This window comes from Lampetra planeri, chromosome 2, assembly GCF_965212315.1.
Source record: "Lampetra planeri chromosome 2, kcLamPlan1.2.h2, whole genome shotgun sequence".
Classification (NCBI taxonomy): domain Eukaryota; kingdom Metazoa; phylum Chordata; class Hyperoartia; order Petromyzontiformes; family Petromyzontidae; genus Lampetra; species Lampetra planeri.
Window position 1 is genome coordinate 30,482,326 of NC_136108.1, and position 25,196 is coordinate 30,507,521.

At 45.4% G+C, this 25,196-nt stretch overlaps 1 protein-coding gene across 1 annotated transcript in view; it reads left to right on the top strand.

The window, feature by feature from the left end:
• LOC144731525 (DBH-like monooxygenase protein 1 homolog) overlaps positions 1-25,196 on the top strand; it is a 30,970-nt gene continuing 5,774 nt past the window's right edge. The window contains exons 1-8 of the mRNA XM_078612649.1: positions 1-411; positions 870-1,016; positions 2,651-2,830; positions 13,434-13,517; positions 17,805-17,984; positions 18,330-18,432; positions 19,264-19,454; positions 23,278-23,363. Of these exons, the coding sequence (XP_078468775.1) occupies positions 124-411; positions 870-1,016; positions 2,651-2,830; positions 13,434-13,517; positions 17,805-17,984; positions 18,330-18,432; positions 19,264-19,454; positions 23,278-23,363 (1,259 nt within the window). The 5' untranslated portion in view covers positions 1-123. The remainder of the gene's footprint in view (positions 412-869; positions 1,017-2,650; positions 2,831-13,433; positions 13,518-17,804; positions 17,985-18,329; positions 18,433-19,263; positions 19,455-23,277; positions 23,364-25,196) is intronic.

Here is a 25,196-nt window from a genome sequence, read left to right on the forward strand (position 1 = left end):
CTTCCTCGTCTGTCTCGGCTGCCACGGTCCCCTCTCTTATAAAGACCTCGCGTCCTCCGTGTTCACTGGCAGCGCCGCGTCTGTCACCCAATCTGTTGACCTCTGCTTCGCCACGTGTGGACGATGTCGGTGAAGATGATGGCACCGGCGGTTGTGATGATGGTGATGATGATCACGGGGGTGATGAAGGTGTCCTGTGCTTTGAATGTCACGGGCAATCTCCCGTTCAGCGTGGTTCTGGCATCCGGCAACTTCAACGTCTCGTGGGCGTTCGACAAAGAGCAGATCGTTCTGGAGGCTCAGGTTCGCACCCTGGGCTGGATCGGCCTGGGGCTGAGCTCCACGGGAAGGATGGCCGGCTCTGATGTGGTGGTCGGGTGGGTGGACAGCGCAGCCGCTACCCATCTCGTGGTGAGTAGCAGACGACGCGATCCTCACTCGGAGAGACCAGTCGGCTGGGTTCGATCCCTGCATGGCCGCGGTGTCAGGACACGATCGTATTTACCTTGATGACCACCACTAGCCATGATAATCCCTTGTTGTCGCCATCATCATCACCAACGAGTGACGATCATCACCAACGAGTGACGATGATGTTTGTGGCAGTGTTGCAGTTGTTGACGTTCAAATCAATTCTGGTGTTGATGATGGTGACGAAGACGCTTTGCAAAAACTAGACGTTATAAAACTGGGGTCAAATGCATAAAATGGTTAACGCATTTTCCCAGGGTCGAATTAAAACTTGCTTTTACGTATTATCAGGAGTGTTATGCATTAGAGATCACCTCTTCTGAGTTTGTCATTCTGCTCCCACAAACCTGATGCCCTCTTCACCTCCTCCCCCCGCTTGCCTGCTGCTGTGCGGCCAGGACGCACACATCGAGGGGGTGCGGAACCTGGTGCCGGACGCGAGCCAGGACTACAAACTCGTGCGGCTCAGCCAGAACGACACCCACACGGTCATGCGGGTAGTGCGCGCGCTGCGCACGTGCGACGTCAATGACAGGGACATCACCGTGCGTGTTGCACTCACACACACGTGTACACACACGTGCACACACACACGAGTATAAAGACAAAGATTCCCCATATAGCATTAACAGACTGTAGGGGCAAGTGCGGTTGGCGAGCACCACATAGACAAAAAGATACACGAGTACACACACTTGTACACACGTGCATACACACACGTGTGTATGTTCGTGCGTACGCACATCCATACGTGTACCATAAGACAGACATGCCCACCCTTATACATAAACACATGCGTGCATTTATAGACACAAGTGTACAAATAGGCACCGAAACACAACGGCAGCCGTATATTCGCTACTAAAAGCTCAACACTAAGTGGCGATGATTTCAGCTTGGTGCTTGTGTCAGGCTAGGTGCACTTTGTGGCCACGAGAAGGGTGGAATACTCGCTGCAGACAGGAGGTCACGAGACAGACCCAGGTGTTAGGGGTTGACTGCCTGAGATGACTGTAAGATGCACAAGCTGTGCTCTCCACCGTGCCAACTGGCTGCGTTTTATTTGCCCGGCGATTCCGCTCGTTGTTGTGAGCGTCCTTCCTCCGCCCTCCGCAGTTGTAGGAGGGCGACTGCCTTTAACTTCCCAGTAGCATCCTTCACGAGCTTTCTCCACCGAGACCGATCTTTTTCCGCTGATAGCAGTGGTCGGTAAGTTCAATCAGTTCCAGGACCTCTTTTGCACCACGTACACCAGCCAATCTTCCGTCTAGCCTGTGCCCGCCCGCGTAGCCCCCACTATCCGGCCAGACAGAACCTGCTTGGTTGAGCACGATGTAGTTGGCCATGCGGGCTACATGACACATTCAGCCAGTAATGATGCTATCTTAAACCTTCGCCTACGTACATGATTGCTGATACCTATAGCAGCCATCTGCACCCACTGCTGATGCCCTATATAAGGCAGAGGACATGAAGGTAATGGGGATGGTGGGAGTGTTGTGGGAGATAAGATAGGCGAAGTAGCCAGGAGTAGAGGAATTAATGTGGAGCCTTGTGTCTGAGTGTTTTTCACTTCGTTCACTTGATCGTTCACTGGCGGTCAGTCGCCTCGTTATCACTCTTCTATCGCCACTACGATTATTACTCTGTGCACGTGAACGTCACCCATTGATTGAGGACTCGGATCTACCAGACTGTATTGTCTCATTCATACTGTGTTGAACCACCACAATGGAGGCCACAGCACTTATCTTTCTGAATGCCACTACAACATAGCTTTCCCTGCTGGCGTATCTAAACACGCGGAAACGTCTAGAGGGCAGTGGGAATTTCGAGGTCATATTAGTAAGATTTTTCTCACTCATCCGAGGTCGTACTCAGATCGTAAATGTTGTGGATTTGCTCTCCAACACACCGGTGTGCTGTACTAGTAACGCATTGGCATGTTCTGTTTACGTGACAACCCTTACTAATTGGCTGTGTCGGGTGGTGGTGGGTTTAACGACATATTTATAGTTACGCGAGCTAATCTGTATTATGGAGATTTTTCTGTTAACATTTCTCAGGAATTTCTTCGATGATTCCCTCCATGTTTTTTTCATGGATTTTTTCAGATCGCAAGTCTCATTATCGCATGTGTCCCCGCGTCACCACACCCATCCGTGTCTCTACCCGACAGGAGGACACGGTGCGCCTGCTCTGGGCCTACAGCGCCGTGGACCCAGCGAACGAGACTCAGATCATGCAACACGGCGCGGCCACGCGGGGCTCCAAGAGCGTCCAGCTGCTGAGCAGCGGATCTCCCATGGAGCAGCCCCTGCCCCAAAACTACTCCACGTTCGACGTAGTGAACGACAAGGTGACGTGACAGTAAGAGTCACTTTTGTGCAGTCATTGATGACGGCGGTGGTGGTGGTGGTGATGACGGCGGGACAAGGTGAAGGTGGCAGCAGCGGTCACGTGTCTGGTGCCCTGTCATTGATTGGATGATAACGATGATGGTGTTGCTTCATTACTTTGGGGGCAATGGATTGAACGTTCATGTAGTTCCCCAACCCCCCGGTCCCCCCCGCCCCCCGTCAGTACCCCCCCTCTTTTTCATGGGAAGCTGATGATTAAACCCGTGGTGACCGAATTCTGCGAGATCCGACTCTACCTCGTGTCCCGGTCTCAGACAAGCGCGCTAAATAAAATAAGTGATGGTAATAACGATGGCTATCATTATTCTACGAATACGATTACTCAATACAAACATCTTCTGTCCATTAAACACAGGCATTTTCAGAAGGTGCTAAGTATCCGTAGAAGGCTATGGTCAGCAACATAATTTCGACATTTTTTTGAGAAGTGGATTGATTAAATAAAGGCGTAAACATACGCGTAGGAATCCACAGTGAACACGTAAAACCACATGTAGAGGCAGATAATGTTCAAAATCCACACGCATGGGTCTGGAACCCACTAGCTGTATTGCTAAGTGTCACTTCGCAAGCCCGGCATGGTTGGGAGTTTCACGGTCCACGACGATCAGTGTGATCTACCAACTCCAGTCTGCTAAGCAGTGAATCACAGTCATGTCCCCATGTATCATCGAGTCACAGACAAATGCGGTCACTGCATCGCTCGCTTTCAGATGCGCTTCTGCGGCCGTCTGGAATGCTCTTCCGATATTGAGAAGGAACTGGAGGTTTGCACTTTGAAATCTACATTGAAAACTAATTTCTTTAAATCTGATTTTTGTGTTTAGTTTGTTATCCTTCCCCTGCATCTCCGATTAACACGGTTGGCTACGTATGGTGCGAAAGAAGTTCAACATACACCCATTACTGAAATTCCAGCGCTTGTTAATCGGTGTTCCTGGGATTCTTGTCTACTTCTGACAAAACATTGCAGCGAGTTAATTTTGCAAGCAGCGGCAATGGAAAGAGGAACACTGAGACGAGCATTATTTGAAGGGCCGGATTATGATATTGCTGGGGCCCTAAGCTGTATCGAGCTTAAGAGGCTTCATTGAGGAATGCCTGTATATTTTTGTCATATCAGAATGATAATGACCGTTCTTGAGGGTTTCTTTTCTTTCCCGATCGCCTTTATTTTCTACCGATTATGTCAAACTTTGAACCTCGTATTGTGTGTTTTTGTTGCTGTCGTATTTAGAGACCCCTCCTCATAATGTGAGGCCCTAAGCTATAGCTTACTTAGCTTATGCCTAAACCTGGCAATGACTGCATCTGCTGCACCTGTGTACAAATGAGCAGGCCTGACTCTGCCGGCGAGACGCTGTGTGCCGAGACTGGTGCAGAGTTTGTGTTTTGCTTGTCTTGAATGAACGCTGCTGAAATTACGCACTCCCAGAAGGCCGTGCGGCCGATGGGGTCGTGTAAGAAATAATTGCACTGCATTTGTTTTACTGGAAGAGACTGATATATGTTGAAGGAGACTGAATGTCAGATTATATATTTTGGGCACCAATGAGACTAATTAGTATCCATAATAGAGGTTTTCTTTGACTGCTTAGTATTGGACGTCGTCTGGGAAAAAGGCAGGAGTGATGTCTGTACAGACCGCGTGACTTTGTAGCTTGTTGACTTGCTGTGTGATTAAGTCACTGCCTGTCTAGTCTATAGACCACAGACTATAGCCAACATCTCATAAAGGGCTTATAAATTGCCCTCCTAGCAATGTGTCCTGAATAGGTGGACAGGTGAGCTCTGAGTTGTTGATAAATCCACCTAACACCTGTAAAAGGAGCTGAATTATTCGCACCATCTCCATGGGAAATGCCCCCCATGGGACACATCGCCTCCTTTGGCTGCCACTCTCTGTCATTATAACTCGCCCACTCAAGTCTACTGTTCACAGCGCATTCAAAATTCAGAAATAATGAATTTGAACTTAGCAATGCTTCCAGCTAGACACACGGTTAGACTTGAAAGAATAAAAAAAAGACCAAAAAAATGTGTGGCACTTTTGATGTGCGCCACAAATAGATGATCGTAGAAAAATGTTCTAAAATGTTCCAGTGGGTGCAAGTTTGAGTCATATTGCATGTTACACTATGCCGACTCAGCGACTGCTGAGAGAATGAGATAGATCGAGATGAAGCCAGTCCCAAGGTCAGGTGATGTCAAACGTTCATTGCTTGACTAAATGCCTTCAAACTGAGGTAACTTCAAGGCAACTATTACCGGCAATCGCTAATGGTATTGCATCTCTTTTTCAGCAACTATACAAACTTAATAGTGGAATTTGCATACACAGCTGGAGTTCTGTCTACCCAATCAAACCAGATATTTTGGTTTAAAGTGTGTTAGTAAAAAATGATTGGTCTATAGCTTGCAACCTCGGGTAGTCATGTGACCTCTGCATGTGATCTGATTGGAAGTTTCAATCCCAGTTTCTCAGTCGAGGGTACAATGTTCCGATTTTGTACGATTTGAAAAACATCCTTTTTTTTACAATTAAGGAATAGTGTGGCGACGATTGCCAGTAACGATTACTCTGGTATTCGATGCCCATCAGAGAGCAACAAGTGACATCGAAACCGTATAATTCCTCAACTACAGTCAACTTGAAAAGCTATGAACTTGGTCTATCAGTCCCAAGGCTTTCATCCCAACATGGACGAATTTGTCTCGTTCCTTAATCCAGTAGCTCCGAAATACACGTCGTGTGGACTTGTCCTCATCCCTGGATGCCACAGTGGCTAGGAGATGTTAAATACCTCGCCTGCTATGCAGGAGGTCGTGGGTTCGATTACAATCTTGACGCCTGTATATTTGGTCGCATGGATTTTTTTTACGAGTCCTCTGGGTTTTCCCTCCATATTTAGTAACATGTGTTTATAGTATGTGGCTACTATAAATGTTCACATGATAAGCCACTTCGTTGAGCTATCATTTGTGGCCAGGTCGTTCTGAAATGAAGCGATATAGTTCAGTAAGCCTTACCTGGTAAAATAAAACATAGTTTAGTTTAAGAAATCGAGTAAGTGGGCCTGCCACGAGGAACTCTTGTCCCATCAGAAACAAAAGCCTGCAGGCAGCTGGAGAGCTGTAGTTCCCAACATCGACAGCAGCTGATCCAGAATCAGTGGCGGTTCGTGACATTTCCACCTAGTGGAAATGGTGTTCTAATTAAGAAAAACCTCGTCATGTTATTGGCCTTCCCTTGAACGTGATATAATTGTCTTTTCTACCAACAGTAGGCATTCATAAACAATACGAAACAAAACAACAAAGCACTCAAATGCTGTTTCCATGACCCTCAGGTCCACACGACACAACCCATTTGACACTGCCAAAAGCCTAAAGATAAAGATCAGCTGACACGACTCAACAAATGAGCCGAGGCATCAAAGACACTGCATACTGTACAATAACAGCCACATACCATTGTACACCCACCTACACAAACCTCCCCGAGGCACAAATCAGACTGTGGTGTTGCACCGGTTTCTCATGTGAATAATTTAAAGTGTTATTTTCATTAGGCAAATCACGTTGACATAATAATTTTAAAAAATGTAAACACAACACAACAATTTATAGAATTTTTATTTATTAGAAATAACATTTCTCATCTTCCGCTGATTGGTGGGGCAGCGCCCCAACGCCCCTAGTGGACGAACCGCGCCTTGTACATAATCCTCGTCTCAACAGGAAATGCTCCGTTATCCGACACTCTACCATCCGGAACGTTGTATTAACCTGCATCTGTAACACACGGCAAAACCAATCTTCCTTCACTTATCCAGAAACAATTCCGAGAGCCGTGCGCTTCGCGTAGATCTGTTGTTATCGGGAGCTTCGAGATTCTGCCGAGTAAATGGCGCTAACGGCAGTCTCTACATACAGCACTGTACTACTATACTCTAAACTTGCCTCCACTGCTTCTCTACAATCAACTTAGAATGCTATAAAGCTGACCGATGAGTTTCCAATGTAAAATAGTATAATATTTGTTACATGCTAGTTTAAATGTAGGCTTAGTTTCTTTCTAGAAAAAGTTTCTTGCACTTGCAAAATTTGGTGAACCATAGGTATAGACTCTGAGAACCAGTATATACAGCAGAGGTCAATGGTTGGGGAGGCACTGGCTAGTATCAGAGCCAGATGTACACACATATGAACTTGATAGAGGTAGCTTAAATTCACCATTCAATTTGCAGGTTGCACAATGACTTTTGGTTAGGCGGCCGTATGTTTCATATTTCATATCAGCATTCTTTACAACACACGCATACAGGTAAGTTACGTATTCGATTCACGTTTTATAGCCGAATGCAGTTCCACTATTCATACTCATTCAACACAAATGAAAAAAATATATTGCATGGTCATACCTTTACTTGTAAATGAAGTCCATTCGCCTATCCTTCAGGACAAATATCTCAGTGACTTTGTTGTAGAAGTCCACTTTATTCTCTTTTAGTTTTAAAAGGCTCTCCGTCTCAATAGAGATGATTCCCAGGGATGAAAGTCGTCCTTGGTCAGTCCGATTCCGACTGTATGTTTTGAGTCGTTTCAAAGCAGAGAACGACCTTTCAATGGACGCTGTTGTAGCTGGTATAGTGAGCACCAGCTGGAGTAACTTTGTCGCCTCGGGCCAAAAAGCTGAGGAGCTGTCCGGGTGATTTGTATTCGTTCCTCACCATTTGTGAACTATACAATCCGATAAGGTCAGCCTTTAGGCTAACAAAGTCAAAGTACCTTGCATATTTTGATAGGCTCTGCAGTTTGGTGTCATCGAAATGTTTAGAGATTTCATAAAATGTGCAATAAACCAAACCAAGGAAAGTTAGCTCACTGAAATGATCAAACTTAGCTTTCATTTGAACACTGATATTTTCCAGAATGTTATAAAACATTATTTTCCTCTTACTTCGGGCATTGTCTGTCAGGCCAAGTGTGACGCATTTCTGCTCGAATCGATCATAGAAACTGTCAAACTCTTGTCTCCGGAATTCCACAACTCCCATTGTTTCGCGGATTCACGCACGCAGAATTCAATGTCCATGTCTTTATTCTACAAGCACACGAAAGAGTGCATCGGTTTAATTGAAAATGCCCTCATATGCCATTATGAAGAAGCAGGCTGATGCTTTTGACAGCCAGAGATCCTATCCAGCGGCCATCATCAGGGTGTCATTGTCCCAAACATCGGGATTTTCGCTCATAATCCGGAACACAGCACGCAGATCAGATTGGTACATGCTGATCATCTGAACTAGTCTAGAATTTGAGCTCCATCTCGTGGGCGCTGCTCTTGGTAAACGTCGCTTCACAACATCGTCCAGTAGGTGGGTGCGCTTGGTCGACTTGTTGAAAAACGTCGCAAGTCCCTCAACTGTTTTAAAAAACTTTTACACTCAGGCATACATTTTTCTGAATGCGAGAGCACCAGGTTCAATTTGTGTGCATAACAATGGGTAAACGTGGCTTCAGGTACCTTTTGTTTAATCTTGGCCTGCACCTCATTAAGATCTGATGCCATCACAGAGGCTCCATCATAAGTCTGAGCTGACAGATTTTCAACGCAATTGTATTTCCCCAACACTCCCAAAACATAATCAGCAATAACCGGTGCTTGTCTGTCATCACTGACATAATCAAATCCCAAGAACGCCTCCCTCACCTCACAAGTCACCTCACTTTTAGCCACATAACACAAAATTACAGAAACCTGGGCTTTTTTGTGACATCCGTTGCCTTGTCTACTTCGACTGCAACAAATGGAGCTGCATTAATCTCCTCTTTGATATTATTTCTAATTACATCACCGACTGGTTCGATTAAATCATTCTGCATTCTGTTTGATAAGCCAGAAAACACAGTGGATGTCTCCAAATGTCTAGCTAATTTTTAATCTTTCTCAGCAAAAGCATGTAATAGCTCCACATAGTTGCCACGATTAGAAGAGCTTGCACTCTCATCGTTACCACGAAATGCTAATTGCTGTTTGGCTAGGAAGCAGGTCGCATTAATAAGGTCTTTTAAAACCTCACGTTTTTCCTTTACCTTAGCATTGTGGATGCTAATATTTAATCTCCGCTGTTCATTTAAAACCAGACCTATCCTTTGTTGTATGTGTCGGGTTATGAAATTTTGATGAAAATAATAAAAAATAATAATTTTTCCGAGAAATGCGCAAATCGCATTAATTATGTTAATGTGCGTATTAACATGCATAAATTACGATAATGCATGTGATTATATGCATAAATTATGATAATTGCTGAGATAATCGTAGTAATTTATGCGGATGCTTGCGATGATGTTAATGTGAGCAGTTGTGGTAATTAGGCTTAGCTTCGTTTATCCAGAGTTATATCAATCAGGATAACACGATTATCATCGATTAAACGTTTACCAAATATCTTAGTGTGTTTATATTATTTTAGGTCACCAGTTCAGATCTCATCACAGGATACAGTTATCAAGAATAAGATAGTTTTGCATGGACTTGGAAAGAAGCACTCGAACAGTTGGTATGAAGCAATTTATTCTAACAAGCATGTGACATTCTATCATGCAGGTCAAACATGCGTCAATAATTCATGAGTAACCAAACTCTTATGCATTTGCGATACTATGCATTCGATTAATATGAATAACTAAAATTCTTATGCAATTACGAGATTATGCATTTGACTAAAATGAATGAATAAACTCTTATGCATTTACGATATTATGCGATTACCTAATATGAATGACTAAACATTTTTTATTCATGTAACTCGACGGCAGCAACTGCTTTGCACGATCAGTTGATATTGAACGCACCACCTCGAAATGGCAACCCTTTTTGAAACGCAAAGACAATATTATTTTTTTTAAAGTCTTATTCGTGTGCGTGCTGTGTGTGCGTTGTCCCCTCGTAATATTAATTGTGTCGTTAGCTTGTGTGGTGTAGGAGGATACAAACAGCGGCCAGAAGTTTTCTCTGGGTTGGGCGTGGCCGCCGCGAGCCCCTGCGTGTCTCTGCTTATGCGCTCTCTCTTTCCCTCCACTGCTGGATGACGAGTTGGCATGATGCTGTCCTTGAAGATGCTTGGTCGCTCGTGTCGCTCGGTGGCGCTGGGTGTCGCTCGGTGTCGCTCGGTGGCACTGGGTGTCGCACGGTGGCGCTCGCGCTTTCTTGGTGGCAGCCCCCGGCTTCTCCACTGCTCGATTGATTGTTGAGTCGGCACGATGCTCGCCGTCGCTCTGGACGTCTTGTGTGTTCACACTGGTCGTTGGTCGGTGTGCCCTCAGGCACACGGCGCATTCGATGGCGCTGTCCTCTCCCTCCCAGCCGTTTGACCAGGCTTTCTCCACTGCTTCGCGCTTTCTCCTTTGCACGCTTGGTCGACGCTTGGCGATCTCCGCCCTTTTACAGGTTGATTGCTTGTCGTCACTCGTCACTCTCTCTGCTCCGTGCTTCCCTTGTTCGTGCAGCTGCCAGCTTCACTCGCACTTAACTTCGTTCTGCGAGAAGCGACACCTGCTATCGGCATCGGTGTTTCGTTTCCTCACGACGCTCCGCCAGCCGGAGCACGGCTGCAACTCAGCCCCAGCTCTCTTGCGAGCCCCCGTCGCAACGCTGCGTCGCAAGTCGAGTTGCGAGACCGAGCGCCTCGGACAGACTGCTCTCAGACTGTCACTTTAACGAAGTCTCGTCGTCCCATCTCTTCTCGAGGCACGACTTGCCCCAGCTCTCTTGCGAGCCCTGTCGCAACGCTGCGTCGCAAGCCGAGTTGCGAGACTGAGCACGACTCGACCCAGACTGCTCTCAGGCTGCCACTTTAACGATGTCTCGTCGTCCCATCTCTTCTCGAGGCACGACTGCCACAGCTCCCTTGCGTGCCCCGTCGCAACGCTGAGCTCGACTCGGACTGACTCAACCCAGACTGTGTGCTGTGCCTAACTCAAAACGTGACTCCCCTCTCTGGCATTCCTTGCGAGAGAAACAAACAAAAAAAACAGATGTCTTTTTGGAATGTCAGGCACCGATTCCCCCCTGTGACCTTTTTGCTCCCTCCTTGTTTGCCAGGCCCCGCTGGAAGACAAAGGTGGCTGAGGAGATGTTTGCAATACATTTATGTGGTCCTGTGTGTTACATTTATTCTTGAATTATATTTTATGAGTTCCTTCGGTCTTAGTATCGGGGTTATCATTCCCAGAGATTGGTGTTTATTCTGAGTTATATTTTTATGTCCTGAGGTTAAGTGTACTATGTTTCCACTTAAGCTTTCTGGAATTCGTACTCTTTAGTTTTTTTTGGAAGGTCGTGTAGGTAGGAAACATATAATAATAGTAAAAATATTATTGTTTGTTGGTTAATTATCTTTGTTAAGTTTCTACTTTTCGGTAAGGAAAACGTTAAGAAAACGCGAGTTGCAACCGTTATTTACTCTGCACCTTAGCTGTGATGTCTTGGGAGGCTAGTCCATACATCTTTTGTCCATCTGGATGTCTATGACCTCTTTGTGACCGAATTCTCAACATTTTAACCGCCCTCCATGTTTCCTGGATTCCTGGTGTGCTTGTCAGGAGAAGTGAGTTGTTTTCATTGTTTAATTTAAAAAAAATATATATATAGAAAAAAAATATTATTTTTTCTTAACTATTCTTAATATTAATAACGGAAAACAGGGCATAGCTACAACACCTTGAAGCTCCAAAAGTTTTTAAAGCAATTTGACTTTGAATGTGAGTTGTTGATTTTTCATGTTTGTTGAGGCTCCTTGGTAGATTTTTCAAGTCACAAAATCCCGCGTTAGTCCCAACGTTGTCGGTAGTGGAGAACAGAAGGCAGGGAAGCAGTAGAGGCGATTCTTCGTAGGACAGTCACACAGCCAGTCTTTTCGTTGGTACCAGTCCATTTGAAACGATCGTGTTATTTTCTGTCCCTTCGTTTGAAGTAGGTCCTTAAGATCAGGCATTGGTCTTCCATTGTTTATCACTCCCTGTTTTGATTTAAAGTCCAATTGTGATTTAAAAAAAATTAAGGTTAGATATAACGTTTTCCATTTTTGCAGCCGCTGGAATTTTGTTGCTAGAGCTGGCTCACGTGGAGGGCAAGCGAGCGTCAATTACGTGGGCTCAAGACACGTCCCCCTCAGTGAGACAGAAGTGATAGCTGCCTTACTGAGGAGGGGCGTGTCTTCACCAAGGGAGGCGTGTCTGACACGCCCCGCTCGGTGAGGCAGATATGATAGCTGCCTCCCCTGGTGTTTTTTCATTGCAGTTTTATGACGAGACCTAAATATCTTTAAACACATACGTGAAATAAGTTACCTGGACTATGGAAGGCGAGCACATGTAATGAAGGGATCTACAAACATTACATTGGTGACATACAGAGAGATAGTAACAGGCACACGCTTATTGCCCGCGCTCCACCCAGTTACTGAGGGGTTGCGCAATCAGAGGGGAGGCTGAGCTCGTCGCTGCCTCACCTCTTGTCTCTTCCTGTATTTGCAGCGAAGCTCCGAAGATTTGGCGATTTTGACTAGAAAAAATGATTGAAATCATATATAAATGATATTTCGTAATATTTATTTTATTATTACCTTTTCGTAACAGCCCTTCTTCATTGGAGTATGACAGGTGAGGCTCTGCCTCCTGTGCCTCCCCTGACCGCACGTCCCTGATATATAGTAAACCCTTGTTAATTCGACATATATGGGACTCTGGCCTTGCCGAATTATCCAATATTCCGAATAATGTACAATGGTCCTCCCCAGTACCTGCTGCCCTAATAAAAAAAATCTAAATGTTTTCCAAACTCTTCACGATTGTTTGTGTTGCGATCGAAACGTCGTGATCTATCATTTTCTACCTACGTGACTTTACCGAAATAACCAAAAAGTACATATGTAGCTACTTTTGCTACTAGGATGATCTGGCACTGCTTAAACATGATTTCATTGCATTTTATTTTAGTGCACAATGTTTTGAGGTGATATTACATTTCAAATAAATACGGGTTTATCTTGCTCGCAAGGATCGTGACTGATAGACAAGACGACAGGTGACAATAGCAGCCAAAGCAGCGAACACACAAGGAGCTGGCAGCGATGAAATCAGCTCACATGAAGGAGGGTGATGAATGGTGGAACTATTGACACGGGAGAGGCTTTCATATAAGAGTGGATAGATCATGACGGATGGAGATTACGATTTCTTTGCTGCAGTTAAAACGTCTAGTTCGTCATGTGCAATGAAGAAGGGCCATTGCACGAAACGTCGCCTATTATGTTTTTTTCCCCTTTTAATACCGCACCGATGTTGTTGAAATTGTTGAGTTGTTTTTTCCCCATTGTGCTTGGGCACCGCTGCCAACGCAGCAGCAACAGCATCACCAAATAATGTTTATTTCGTTTGTTAAAAGGTCGCTGTGCCCCAACTTGCTGATGTTATGAATGTTCATATTCTCAGCCCCCTGCTTATTGTAATTTTGTTTGTTGTCCGTTACAGTTCATCATACCGACTCTCGCAACGTACTACTCGTGCAAACTGTTCCAATTGCCAAAGCTGGACAAGAAACATCATCTTATCAAGGTGTGTTTGAATACATACATGTTGACAAAAAATACCCGAGTTCTCAAATATGTAGTCTCTAACACTTGCTCCAACAAGTGTTGGGGCAATTGCTGTTAACGAGCTGAAGTCAGCAAGGCTGGATTATGGACCGGGCCAGTGGAGCCAGTGCCCTGGGGTCTCGGACTGCCAGGGGGCCTCCAAGCCTCAGACCGCGCGCGGTGCATGGCCCACGACTTCCGAAGGAAGTTGAACGCCAGGGCCCTCAGTGCGCACAGCGCAAACTGACTACTAGGCCCCTGGGTGCTTTTATCGTGAGTTAACCACAAGGGCCCCTCAGACCCTCGGTGCCTACAATGTGAGGGGCCCCGGGCCCCTTGGTGTTTAAAATGTGAGCTCACCATTAGGGCCCCCCAGACCCCTAAGTGCTTACAGTGTGAGGGCCCCGAGTCCCCTTGGTGTTTAGAACGTAAGCTGACAACTAGGGCGCCCGGGCCCCTCAGCGCTTACAGTGTGAGGGCCCCGAGTCCCCTTGACGTTTAAAGAGTGAGCTGACCACTAGGGCCCCTAGGCCCCTCGGCATCTACAGTGTGAGGGTCCCTGGGCCCCTCCGCGCTTAAAGCATGAGCTGACCACTAGGGCCCCCGGGCCCCGTAGCGATTACAATGTGAGGCGCCTCGGTGCTTAAAGCGTGAGTTGACCACTAGGGCCCCCAGGCCCCTCGATGCATACATCGAGCGTAACACCTGGGCCTCTTGGTACATACAGTGCATGCTTAAAACGAGAGCCTCTCAGAGAGTACAGTGCTTCTGTACAACTGAGCCACTGGTTGGCACGCTGCAATATGCTGTGACATGATACAATATTCACCAACAAGTCAGTTCATTCTGCATAAGAGGACAGTTAGAAGGGCATCCTATTATGGCAAGCCGTTCGTTATTTGACTTTCCGTAACTAGCTATCCCTTTATTTGAGTTAGCTGCCCATTTTCCCTAGCTAGCTGCCCGTGTGATTCAGCTTGTTAACAGAAATGAGTTAGCTAGCTGCCATTTTGGTCAGCTAGCTGCCCTTAAAACCAAATTAGCTGCGCTAAAAAGCCAGATAGTGAGACCGAGGCTCGTCGTTTGTTGAAAGCTTAGCCGTTATTAAAAATACACTGCGGTTTTGTGAAACATAAAAAAAAATATGCCAAAAGCTATATTTTTCCATACACTAACGCATATATAAGAGACCCAATCCATATTTAAAGATGAAGGAAAACCCCATTAATGTGTTCCATAGACCGTCTGGTTTTTAGATCCACGGAAGTAGATAATGCTAATGTTGGCATGCAAATTGTCGACAGCTCTTACGAGGTTTTTTCCCCTCCCCATCGATGGGGTGTGGCCTATGTGCAAAGTCTCCACCAAGTAATTTCACTGACTTATCAAAAACCTTTATTGGTTGTTCAGCCAATGAAAAATAGAGTTATCCTTTGAATTTCAAGCAACATAATTCTCTGTGTCAGGCAGGTATATAAGCATTTTTTTGCTTGGTATGCCACAGTAATTTATTCAGAGACTTTTTTCATCTTTTTCTAAAGCAACAGCCTTTTTAAAGGCTTTTAAAGGTTATTTCAACAATCCCTCCTAAGGGTTATTTTCTAACAGCCGTTTAAAGGGTTAGGATTATTTTCTTATATGTGCTATTCTATTTTTTTTTATCCACTCAAAGCTGCCTTTAGGTACAAGTAGACTATAAAATACTACCACTTGATTGTATTTTCCAACAAAAGTATTTGAAGGGTGTTGTAATTATTAATATATAGTCATTCAATTATTATTTAATACGTATTGAGATATGCGATATACTGGAGGGATATTTTGACAATAGTTGTAGCAGTGATCAAGTTCTTGGGTGAAAGAGGATTGCGTTTAGGGGAAATGATGAACGGTTTGGGTCAACCCATAATGGTAATTTCATTGGAATCTTAGAATTGCTATCACAGTTTGACCCATTCTTAGCTGAACATATTAAAAGGTTTGGTGGAAAAGGAAGAGGCACAGTGTCCTATCTGTCATCAACAATATGTGAAGAACTCATTGAGCTAATGGGTAAGAAAACTCGCCAAACAATAGCAGATGAGATTCGGGATGCCAAATATTTTTCAATAACTGTTAACTCCACTCCAGACTTGTCACATGTGGACCAACTGACGTTCATATTCGGGTTTGTTAACAGCAGCAAGAATGTGGTGGAGCGATTCCTGGGCTCTGAGCAAATTGAGAGCCACACTGGTAAAAGTTTAGCAGACTGTGTGACTTTGATGGTGGAGGGCCTTGGGTTGGATCTCTCAAACTATAGAGGTCAGTCATATGACAATGCAAGCAACATGTCAGGAAAATACAATGGCCTACAGACCCACCTGAAACAAAAAAAACCTCTGATAGAGTATGTGCCTTGCGCAGTGCATTCACTTAACTTAGTTGGTGTTAACACCTTAGACGGCAGTGGCCCAGAGGCTGACGAGTTTTTTTACATGTGGCAGTCACTGTACACATTTTGTTCTTCATACACACACAGATGGGGTCAGACTTACATTAAAATCGCTGTCCAGTACTCGGTAGAGTGCTTGGGCAGAGTCAACCAAGGCACTGTGGAGAAACTACACCCACATTAGAGAGACCTTGGGTGGTATGTGCAATGATGATAATGAGAAAAGAGATACTCGAATTGAGGATGGTGGACTATGTGCTAAATTGGACACTTTAGATATGGTGTTCATTGCACATTTCTGGGATGTCATACTTGACTGGTTCCACACTACAAGCATGCACCTACAGAAAAGTGACATTGCCATCCCTGTAGCAGCACAGCTTTGTCTTCGTTGAGGGATTTTGTGGTGGGACAGCGAGACCAGTTTGAGGTTTTTGAAAGGGCAGCCTTATATGTGACAGTCATATAAGCATGATCTTCAGAGAAAGAGGAAACACAAAACATTTGCAGATGAGAGCTCAGAGCCAGGTGTGACACTTGAGGGGACGGAGAAGTTCAAAATAGAAACATTTTATGTGATCATTGATAAACTCGTGGCATGCCTTGAACATCGTTTGGACGCTTATAAGCATTTGACCAGTTTCTTTGGAGTTCTGTTTATGTCAGATCAGGTGTCTAATAGTGATGTCATAGTGGAAAAGGTACATGCACTCTCTGCTGCATATCCATCAGACTTGGACGTGAACTTTGGCAACGAACTCATCCAATTCAAGTCTTTCATGTCTGACTCTGAGGGTGAGAAGTACCCAACTAAATTGCTTGAGACGTTGCAGGCACTTAATCTGCGGTCAGTGTTCCCCAATGTTTTCGTGGCACTTCGGATTTTTCTAACTTTGCCAGTGACAAACTGCCAGGGTGAGCAGACATTTTTCCTTTTAGGCAGAATAAAAAATGAGCTGCGGAGTAGCATGTGCCAAACACGTCTCAGCTCATTGTCACTTATGTCAATAGAGTCAGACCTTGTCAGACAGCTAGATTTTGACGACCTAGTGGATGATCTTGCGAGGGGGAAGGCAAGAAAGACACCAATATAGGAAAGCGGGGTGGCGTGGGGCCTCCAACAGATATGTGCCCAGGGGCCCCACGGGACCATGATCCAGCCCTGGAAGTCAGAACCACCACCGCAAAAGATAAATGCCAACACCATGACCTTTGCTTGTCGGAGTGTTTGATGAAAACTTTTGTTACTTTCCAAGTGCTTTTTTGTGTTGAGTTTGTTGTTCTTCCCCCACACCTCCGATTAGCACGGATGTCCAAGTTCGGTGGGAGCATGGTGAACCACCACCATTCTTTACCCCCTGTTGATAGTGAGGCGAGCCCATAAAAGCTTTGGATTTAAGGCCTCCCACACCCCACCGCCACCACTCTCAGGCCCGATTTCATGTTTGTATTCATAAGAGCTACTTACTCCCTCTCGTTAGATTTCATCCCGCTCTGAGTAGAGGACTGTGCGTAGCTCGTGTTAACGGGGACCAAAACCAGTTACACTGGGCCTCCCGTAATACACAGAGATCCAGGTGGTACCAGTTCAGCCGGAACAATTGCTTCTAACGGTAAAAGTATTTAAAGTAGAGGGGTTACCAGGTCCCCTCACCAGACCAGAGCCATTATGGTGGATGTGAGCATGCCACGAGGGTAATCAGCCCGTGGCATTGCCCACAACACGCCACGGTTTTTTTCTATCCGGCACCACGTATAGGTGGGGGTTGTTTGCCAGACCACTTGCTGCTCCAGAAAGGCAAGCATAACCATGTCCAATGTGCTCATCTGCAGGTTAAGCCGGTGATACAGGCCGGCAATGAGCGGTACGTACACCACCTTCTGGTGTACGTGTGCTTGAACACGTTGAACGTATCCTACGTGGGCAGCCAAGCAGAGTGCTACAAGTTTAACTCGACTCATCCCTTCGCCACGTGTAAGACCGTGATGGCAGCATGGGCTGTGGGTGGAGAGGTGAGGCCATCTGTGAAATTAGTGATGAAGATGATGATTAATGATGCCTTTAATAATGCTGTTGCTGATGATTCTAAAGCTGATGATGATAATGCAACTGCTTGCTTCTAGTGATGACGACAAATGACGATACTGGTATCTCTTTATGATTCTGTTACTGATGATGATGATGCGACTGTTAATTTTGATGAGGGCAGTGATAACAATTATGATAACGAATATGTAGACAAACTAAAAACATGCAGAAATAAGGATGGTGATGGTGATGATGAAGGTGCTGCTGATGATCATGACAACACATTTGATGATGATGATAATGATTATCATGATGGTGATGTGCTACAGACATTTGACTATCCCGCAAACGCTGGTTTCTCGCTGGGCTTGGACGAAGACCCACAATTCTTGCTGCTGCAGATGCACTACGACAACGCAGGCCTCGTGTCCGGTGAGTGACTTATTTGAGTACAAAAGTTGGTTTCAAGTAAAGTTATATTTACCGATGAATACAACTGAGTATAGCGAATAAAGTTACAATTACGCAGTGAGCATAGTTGGCATGCGATAACTAAGAATTAGATTTAAGTGGATACAAATTTCTTAGTGGTTCTCAACCAGGATAATGTGGCAATGTGCCAGGGGGTACTTAATACTTCAGGATCTCAAAGGGCTTTATCAGGCGCGTCCTATCCTCTCCCGTGCCACCAAGGCCCTCTGTGAAACCCCCTAGTCGGCCTTCCTGGCCATGTCATGTCAGGTGGCGGAGGGTTCTCACGACACAGATTTGGTCAAATCTTTACGTGACCTAGTCCAAATATCGGGTTACAAATCGTAATATTGGCTTCTAAATCCCACATGTTATATTACACTTATACTTACAAGCAAACATATGTATATGGGCATATACAAACTTAATTCAGATAAAGAAACAAGACAAAGATCCCCCATATAACCTTTAACAGACCGATGGGGCAAGTGCTGTTATCGAGCACATATTAAAGCCGGCACGGCACATGAAGGAGGTGGTGTGGCGAGCGCCATGCCCGGCCACCTTTGTCTCCCCATTGGTGATGATGTTTACACTCCACACCAGGTACTCATTTGAGGCTGAGTCAGCCTAGGGGAGGCCCATGACCGTTTCAGATAATCGTCACTGGTGTTGGTGGCCGTGAGCGGGAATTGAACTCGGGTCGTCAGGTTCCTAGCACGGTGCGCTAACCATTGCACTACCGCACATTTCCCCACACGCAAACACGCACACGCACGCATGCACGCACAGGTGTTTCCGACAGCTCCGGATTCCGTTTCTACTACACACCCGAGCTTCGCACCTACGACGCCGGGTTGCTGGAGACCGGCATTTTCGCCTACTGGCAGCACTTCGTCCCTCCGAACACGGCGCGCTTCACGAGCTACGGGATCTGCAACACCAAGACCTTTTACACCAGCAACGCCAACTCAACCCTGCAGGTGCTCGCGGTTAGGTTCGAGCCTTAACCCCGGACAACTGACCCTCACTTAACCCTTCATTTCGACTACTCGCTATAGCGCGAGTCTAGCGTGTGAAGGACTACTCGCTATAACGAGAGTCTAGCGCGTGATGGACTACTCGCTATAACGAGAGTCTAGCATGTGACGGACTACTCACTATAACGAGAGTCTAGCATGTGACGGACTACTCGCTATAACGAGAGTCTAGCATGTGATGGACTACTCGCTATAACGAGAGTCTAGTGTAGGATGGACTACTCGCTATAACGATAGTCTAGCACAGGGGTCCTCAAACTTTTTAAACAGGGGGGCAGTTCACTGTCCCTCAGACCGTTGGAGGGCCGGACTATAGTAAAAAAAAACTATGAACAAATTCCTATGCACACTGCATATATCTTATTTTGAAGTGAAGAAACAAAACGGGAACAAATACAATATTTAAAATGAAGAACAAGTAAAGTTAAATCAACAAACTTGCCAGTATTTCAATGGGAACTATGGGCCTGCTTTTGGCTAATGAGATGGTCAATGTCCGGTTCCATATTTGTCACTGCTAGTCGTAACAAGTGATGCAAGTGTGCATCCGTTAGTCTAGATCTGGTTGGAGATTTCAAATGTTTCATTCTGGAAAAAGTCTGTTCACAGACATAAGTGCTGCCAAAGATGGTTGCCATTTTGAGTGCATGGTTCCTGAGATGAGGATATGTCTCAGAGAAGAGAGATGCATATAAATTATGAAGGCTGCTTGACTTGAATGCGTCTTTCAGAGAGTCACAATTCTGCAGTTCAGCCAGTTCCATTTGGTAAATTGTATCCACATTTTCAATGTCAATAGAAAATGGGTTACGGAAAAGCTGTATGTCCTGTTCATGGAGATAAAGCTCTTTAAATCCAAATTGGAACTCCTTTTGCAATTTTTCCAGTGAATCCACACATGTTCTGTTTGGGAATGCAACCAATGGTTTTTCCGCTAACAGATTTTGAGTTGTAGGGAGATGGCAGAAGTTTTCCTCCTTCACTTGTTTGATGAGGAGGCCTAATTTTACTTCAAATGCTTTGACATGTGATTGCATATCACAGATGAGCTTCCCCTTTCCTTGAAGTTGCACATTGAAACTGTTGAGTAGCTCTGTTACATCTGTCAGAAAGGCAAGGTGCAATTTCCATTCTGCATCATTGAGCTCTGGTACTTCTTTGTTTTTTTTAAAGCAGAAAAGCTGTAATCTGTGGAAGTAAGTCATAGAAACGTTTCAAAACTCTCCCTCGACTCAGGCAACGGACATCTGTGTGATACAGAACATCTTCATAGTCAACATTTAGCTCAGACAGAAATTCCTGAAATTGTCTGTGGTTTAGTGCATGAGCTCTAATGAAGTTAACACAAGATACCACAAATTTCATAACAGTCCCACTTCAGTGATTTACTACACAGCGCTTGTTGGTGGATGAGGCAGTGTATGGCTATTGGATGAGAATGGTTATGTTTGTCCATCTCTTGGTTAATGCGAGCAATTACTCCTTTCTTAGACCCCACCATGCTAGGAGCACCATCAGTTGTCACACTGGCTAGTTTAGCCCAGTTCAGCTCCAAACCATTCACATTTTGGCAAACCTTTTCATAGATATCCTCTCTTCTTGGTTCTTTCGGTAAAGTCACGTAGAAGGAAAGTAATAAAATAATAAAAATAAAACATAATAAAATAATTCTCACGACGTTTTGGCCACAACGCAAGCAGCCGTCCTCAGGTGAAAACCAGGTCTGTCGGGGAGACAGCGTCTGAATGAAACAGCACACGAGTTTGGAGCATATATAAGCTGGGTTGGAAACGGGGGAAAGAGCGCCTTGACAAAAGAATTTGCATATCAAGAGGAATTTAGCATATTTATGGGAAATGCAGGAATGTTATTAGTACTATATATGCAGCACGGGCATATGTAGCACGGGCATATGTAGTACTAATCACATTCCTGCATTTCCCATAAATATGCTACATTCCTCTTGATATGCAAATTATTTTGTCAAGGCGCTCTTTCCCCTGCTTCCAACCCAGCTTATATATGCTCCAAGCTCGTGTGCTGTTTCATTCAGACGCTGTCTCCCCAACAGACCTGGTTTTCACCTGAGGACGGCTGCTTGCGTTGTGGCCGAAACGTCGTGAGAATTATTTTATTATGTTTTACTTTTATTATTGTATTACTTCCCTTCTATGTGACTTTACCAAAGGAACCAAGAAGATGAATCCCTGCAGTCACGAAAGCTTTAAATCGAAAGATATACTCTCCTGTAGTTGTTCCTTTGATGCTTTGCAGTGCAGCAAGCTCTTCTGTGACTTTGAAATAGTCATTCGTCCCACGAATAAAAATTAGAAGTTGTGCAGAATCACGAACATCATTGCTTTCGTCGAGTGCCAAGGAAAAATAGGAAAGTTTTTTTGTGGAGTTTTGCAAATGCTGATGCAAATTGTCTCCCATTTCTTCAATCCTCCGTGTAATTGTAGGTCCTGAAAGACTCACTGTACTAAATAAATCGGCCTTCTCTGGACACATCTCTTTGGCAACAGAAAGAAGGCATTCTTTAACAAATTCTCCCTCCACGAATGGTCTGCCAGTGCACGCTATTAGCTTGGTAACTTGAAAACTTGCTCGTAGTGATGAAATATTTAGCTGCTTCTGCTTCACAAAAGTATTTTGCTGAGTTGTTAATGTATTTTTCAGTTGAAATATTTTATCTTTTCTCACTTCTCCGACCAAACAATCATATTTATCTTTATGTTGAGTTTCATAGTGTCGACGTAAATTGTATTCTTTGAACACAGACACTATATTCTGGCATATCAGACACACAGCTCTTTCCTTGTACTGCATGAAAAAGTAATCATAAGTCCACTGTTCTTTGAATATCCTACACTCCGAGTAAATTTTCTCTTTCTTGACATCATTGTTTCCTAGGGAGTCAAAATTGCTATTAGTAAAATACCAATATATATACAGCGCTACAAAAACAATATACCAGCAATAACTTTGCCCACACAGAGACATACAGACTGCACTGCCCATCAATGCAGTCTGATTGGGGGGAACTCCGCCCCCTCTCCCTCTTCCACCAATGACCGTCCTTCTCATGTAGAAAAAAAGTAACAGACAGGCAGCGGCGACAAAAACACCCGGCGGGCCGGATAAATGTCCTCGGCGGGCCGCATGTGGCCCGCGGGCCGTAGTTTGAGGACCCCTGGTCTAGCATGTGATGGACTAATCGCTATAACGAGAGTCTAGCGTGTGACGGACTACTCTTCTGAGCGGCTTGGGTGTTGGCAGAATTGTTTGGTAATGCTGGGAGATGGTGCTGTAGGACTGGTACTGTAGTACTGGTGCTATAGTACTGGTGCTGTAGTACTGGTACTGTAGTACTGGTACTGTAGTACTGCAGTAGTGGTACAAGGCGTGTCTTCGTCCTTGTCCCCAGTCGGTATTTCGGCTTCTTAGTGTCATCTCACTCCCTTATCTATTTCACTCACCATGTCTCTCTCTTACACACACAATTTACATGTAAATAAATGACATGTCACACATGGAATGTTGATTGAAATACTATGCAGTATAAACACAAAATAGTTAAAATACATAAGACACGATATAAACAACATTTAAAATACTCCGTAAAATACTATATAAACAACACATTTAAAAAAGAAACATAAAACCGTGTGCTGTGCTATGTTTGTGATGTTCGGTGCTTTGAGTACCCTGTAGAAAGGCGCTTTGTACACGCGATGCATCATCATTGTTACCGTTGTGTGTTTAGGGCCAGGTGAATGGCACTATCAATGTTTTCGCCACGTTTCTCCACACCCACCTGGCTGGCATCTCGGTTCAAGCCCGACACTTCAGGTATAGTAGAGTACCATACTATTAAAACACAGCAAACACCAGGATGCACGTGCCGCCTGAGATTTTGCATCCAGAAGCGCGTTTTTCGTGCTACATGCTGCAAAACTCGTTTGCATATTTGTCCCCTCCACCCAAGAACTGCGCGTGACTCCAAGCATAGCAGTAATTGCTACAAAGCCGAACGGGGTACCTTTTTATTGTCTGCATGCACACATGTGCTTATTTGTGTGTGTGTGCGGTAGTGCAGCAGGGAAAGGCCAATCGAAATTGGGGGGATGGCCAATTTATATTGGCCTTTCACTTCATGGCGTTTTTAACCACCACAGCAGCGAAATGGGGGCTCTGGACGGCTGTGAGGGGCTGGTAACCCCTCCACCTTCAATAAACTACCACTAAACTACCATGTAAAAAAAAATTTAAGCTTGTGCCGGAGGCCCCGGGGGGACAGGCGTCTATGACGTCTCCTGACCAAACCCTATTTGGCGAAGCCAGGAGACTGAATCCTTACCCTCGGGGCTCCTCCAGAAACAATAAAAAGCCACTACGGATGACCACGTTGAATGTTTGCACGCTCACTGCGGAGGAGAGGCTGCCACTCTTCTGTCGGGAGCTAGACCGGTACCGCTTGGATCTCTGTGGTATTCAGGAGGTCTGGTGGACCGGCACTGGCTCCTGCCACCATGAGGGGTGGACAGTCCTTGACTCGGGACAGAAGACTGCCAAACAACAGGGAGTGGCTCTTCTTATGAACAAAAGAATGAAGGGGGCGTGGGAGCATGGCGGTGAGGTGTGGGAAGCTGTAAGCCCCAGGCTACTTGGGGCTCACCTTCCCATCAACCAGAGGTGAGGAGTGGTGGTCGTGGTTACTTATGCCCCCACCGAAGACGAACATCCGTGGAGGGATGCAAGCAAGGCCGATGAGTCAGATGCATTCTATGACCTCCTGTCACAGGTGCTGGCTGAAGTGGCCCCTCGGGATAGAGTCAACTTGTTGTGTGACTTCAATGCCCGAGTTGGTCATGATGCTAGCACCTGGTCTGGAGTGATTGGAAGACATGGGCCAGATCAGCTCAATAACAACGGTAGGAGGCTGCTAGATGTTTGTGTAGCCCATGGGCTTGTAATCACCAACACGCTGTTCCGGAATCAGCGCTTCCACACAACATCATGGATGCATGCCGGGTCCAAGCAAGAACATCTGCTGGACTACATAGTGACGGAACAGCGGATGCGGGCCCATGTCCTTGACACCAGGACCTACCGTGGAGCTGATCTGCCCACTGACCATCGACTTGTCATCTGTAAGATGCACCTGCCATTCTTCCACTGCCGTGGTGGGTGTACACCCAGGACCCCATTCAAACCCATAGTGGCATGGTCTCAGTTAGCTGATGAAAGTTGCAAGCAAGAATGTAATCATCGCTTGCAGCTGGGGTTGGCATCGTCCCCCACTCCTCCTGATGTCGAGGGGAAATGGGCAAGGTTTAGAACTGTGGCTCATGCAGCTGCAATGGCTGCTTTGGGTACACGGTCAAGACCTCCTCAGAGACCCTGGCTGACAGAGGAGGTGTTCAGGCTGGCTGAGAAAAAGCGACAGGCCCACTCTCATCGTCTACCGCATCCCACATCAGAAAATGAGGAGGCTTACCGCAGCCTTCGCTCAGAGTATCGGAGAGCCATGAGGTGCTGCAAGGATGGTTGGTGGTCGCAGGTTGCTGAGGAGATGGAGTCTGCCTTCATGGCCCTTGATCATAAATCGCAAAGTAACCTGCAGCGCCACACCTATACCATCATTATGGGAAAGAACAGTGCACAGATGACATATTGTCTGTC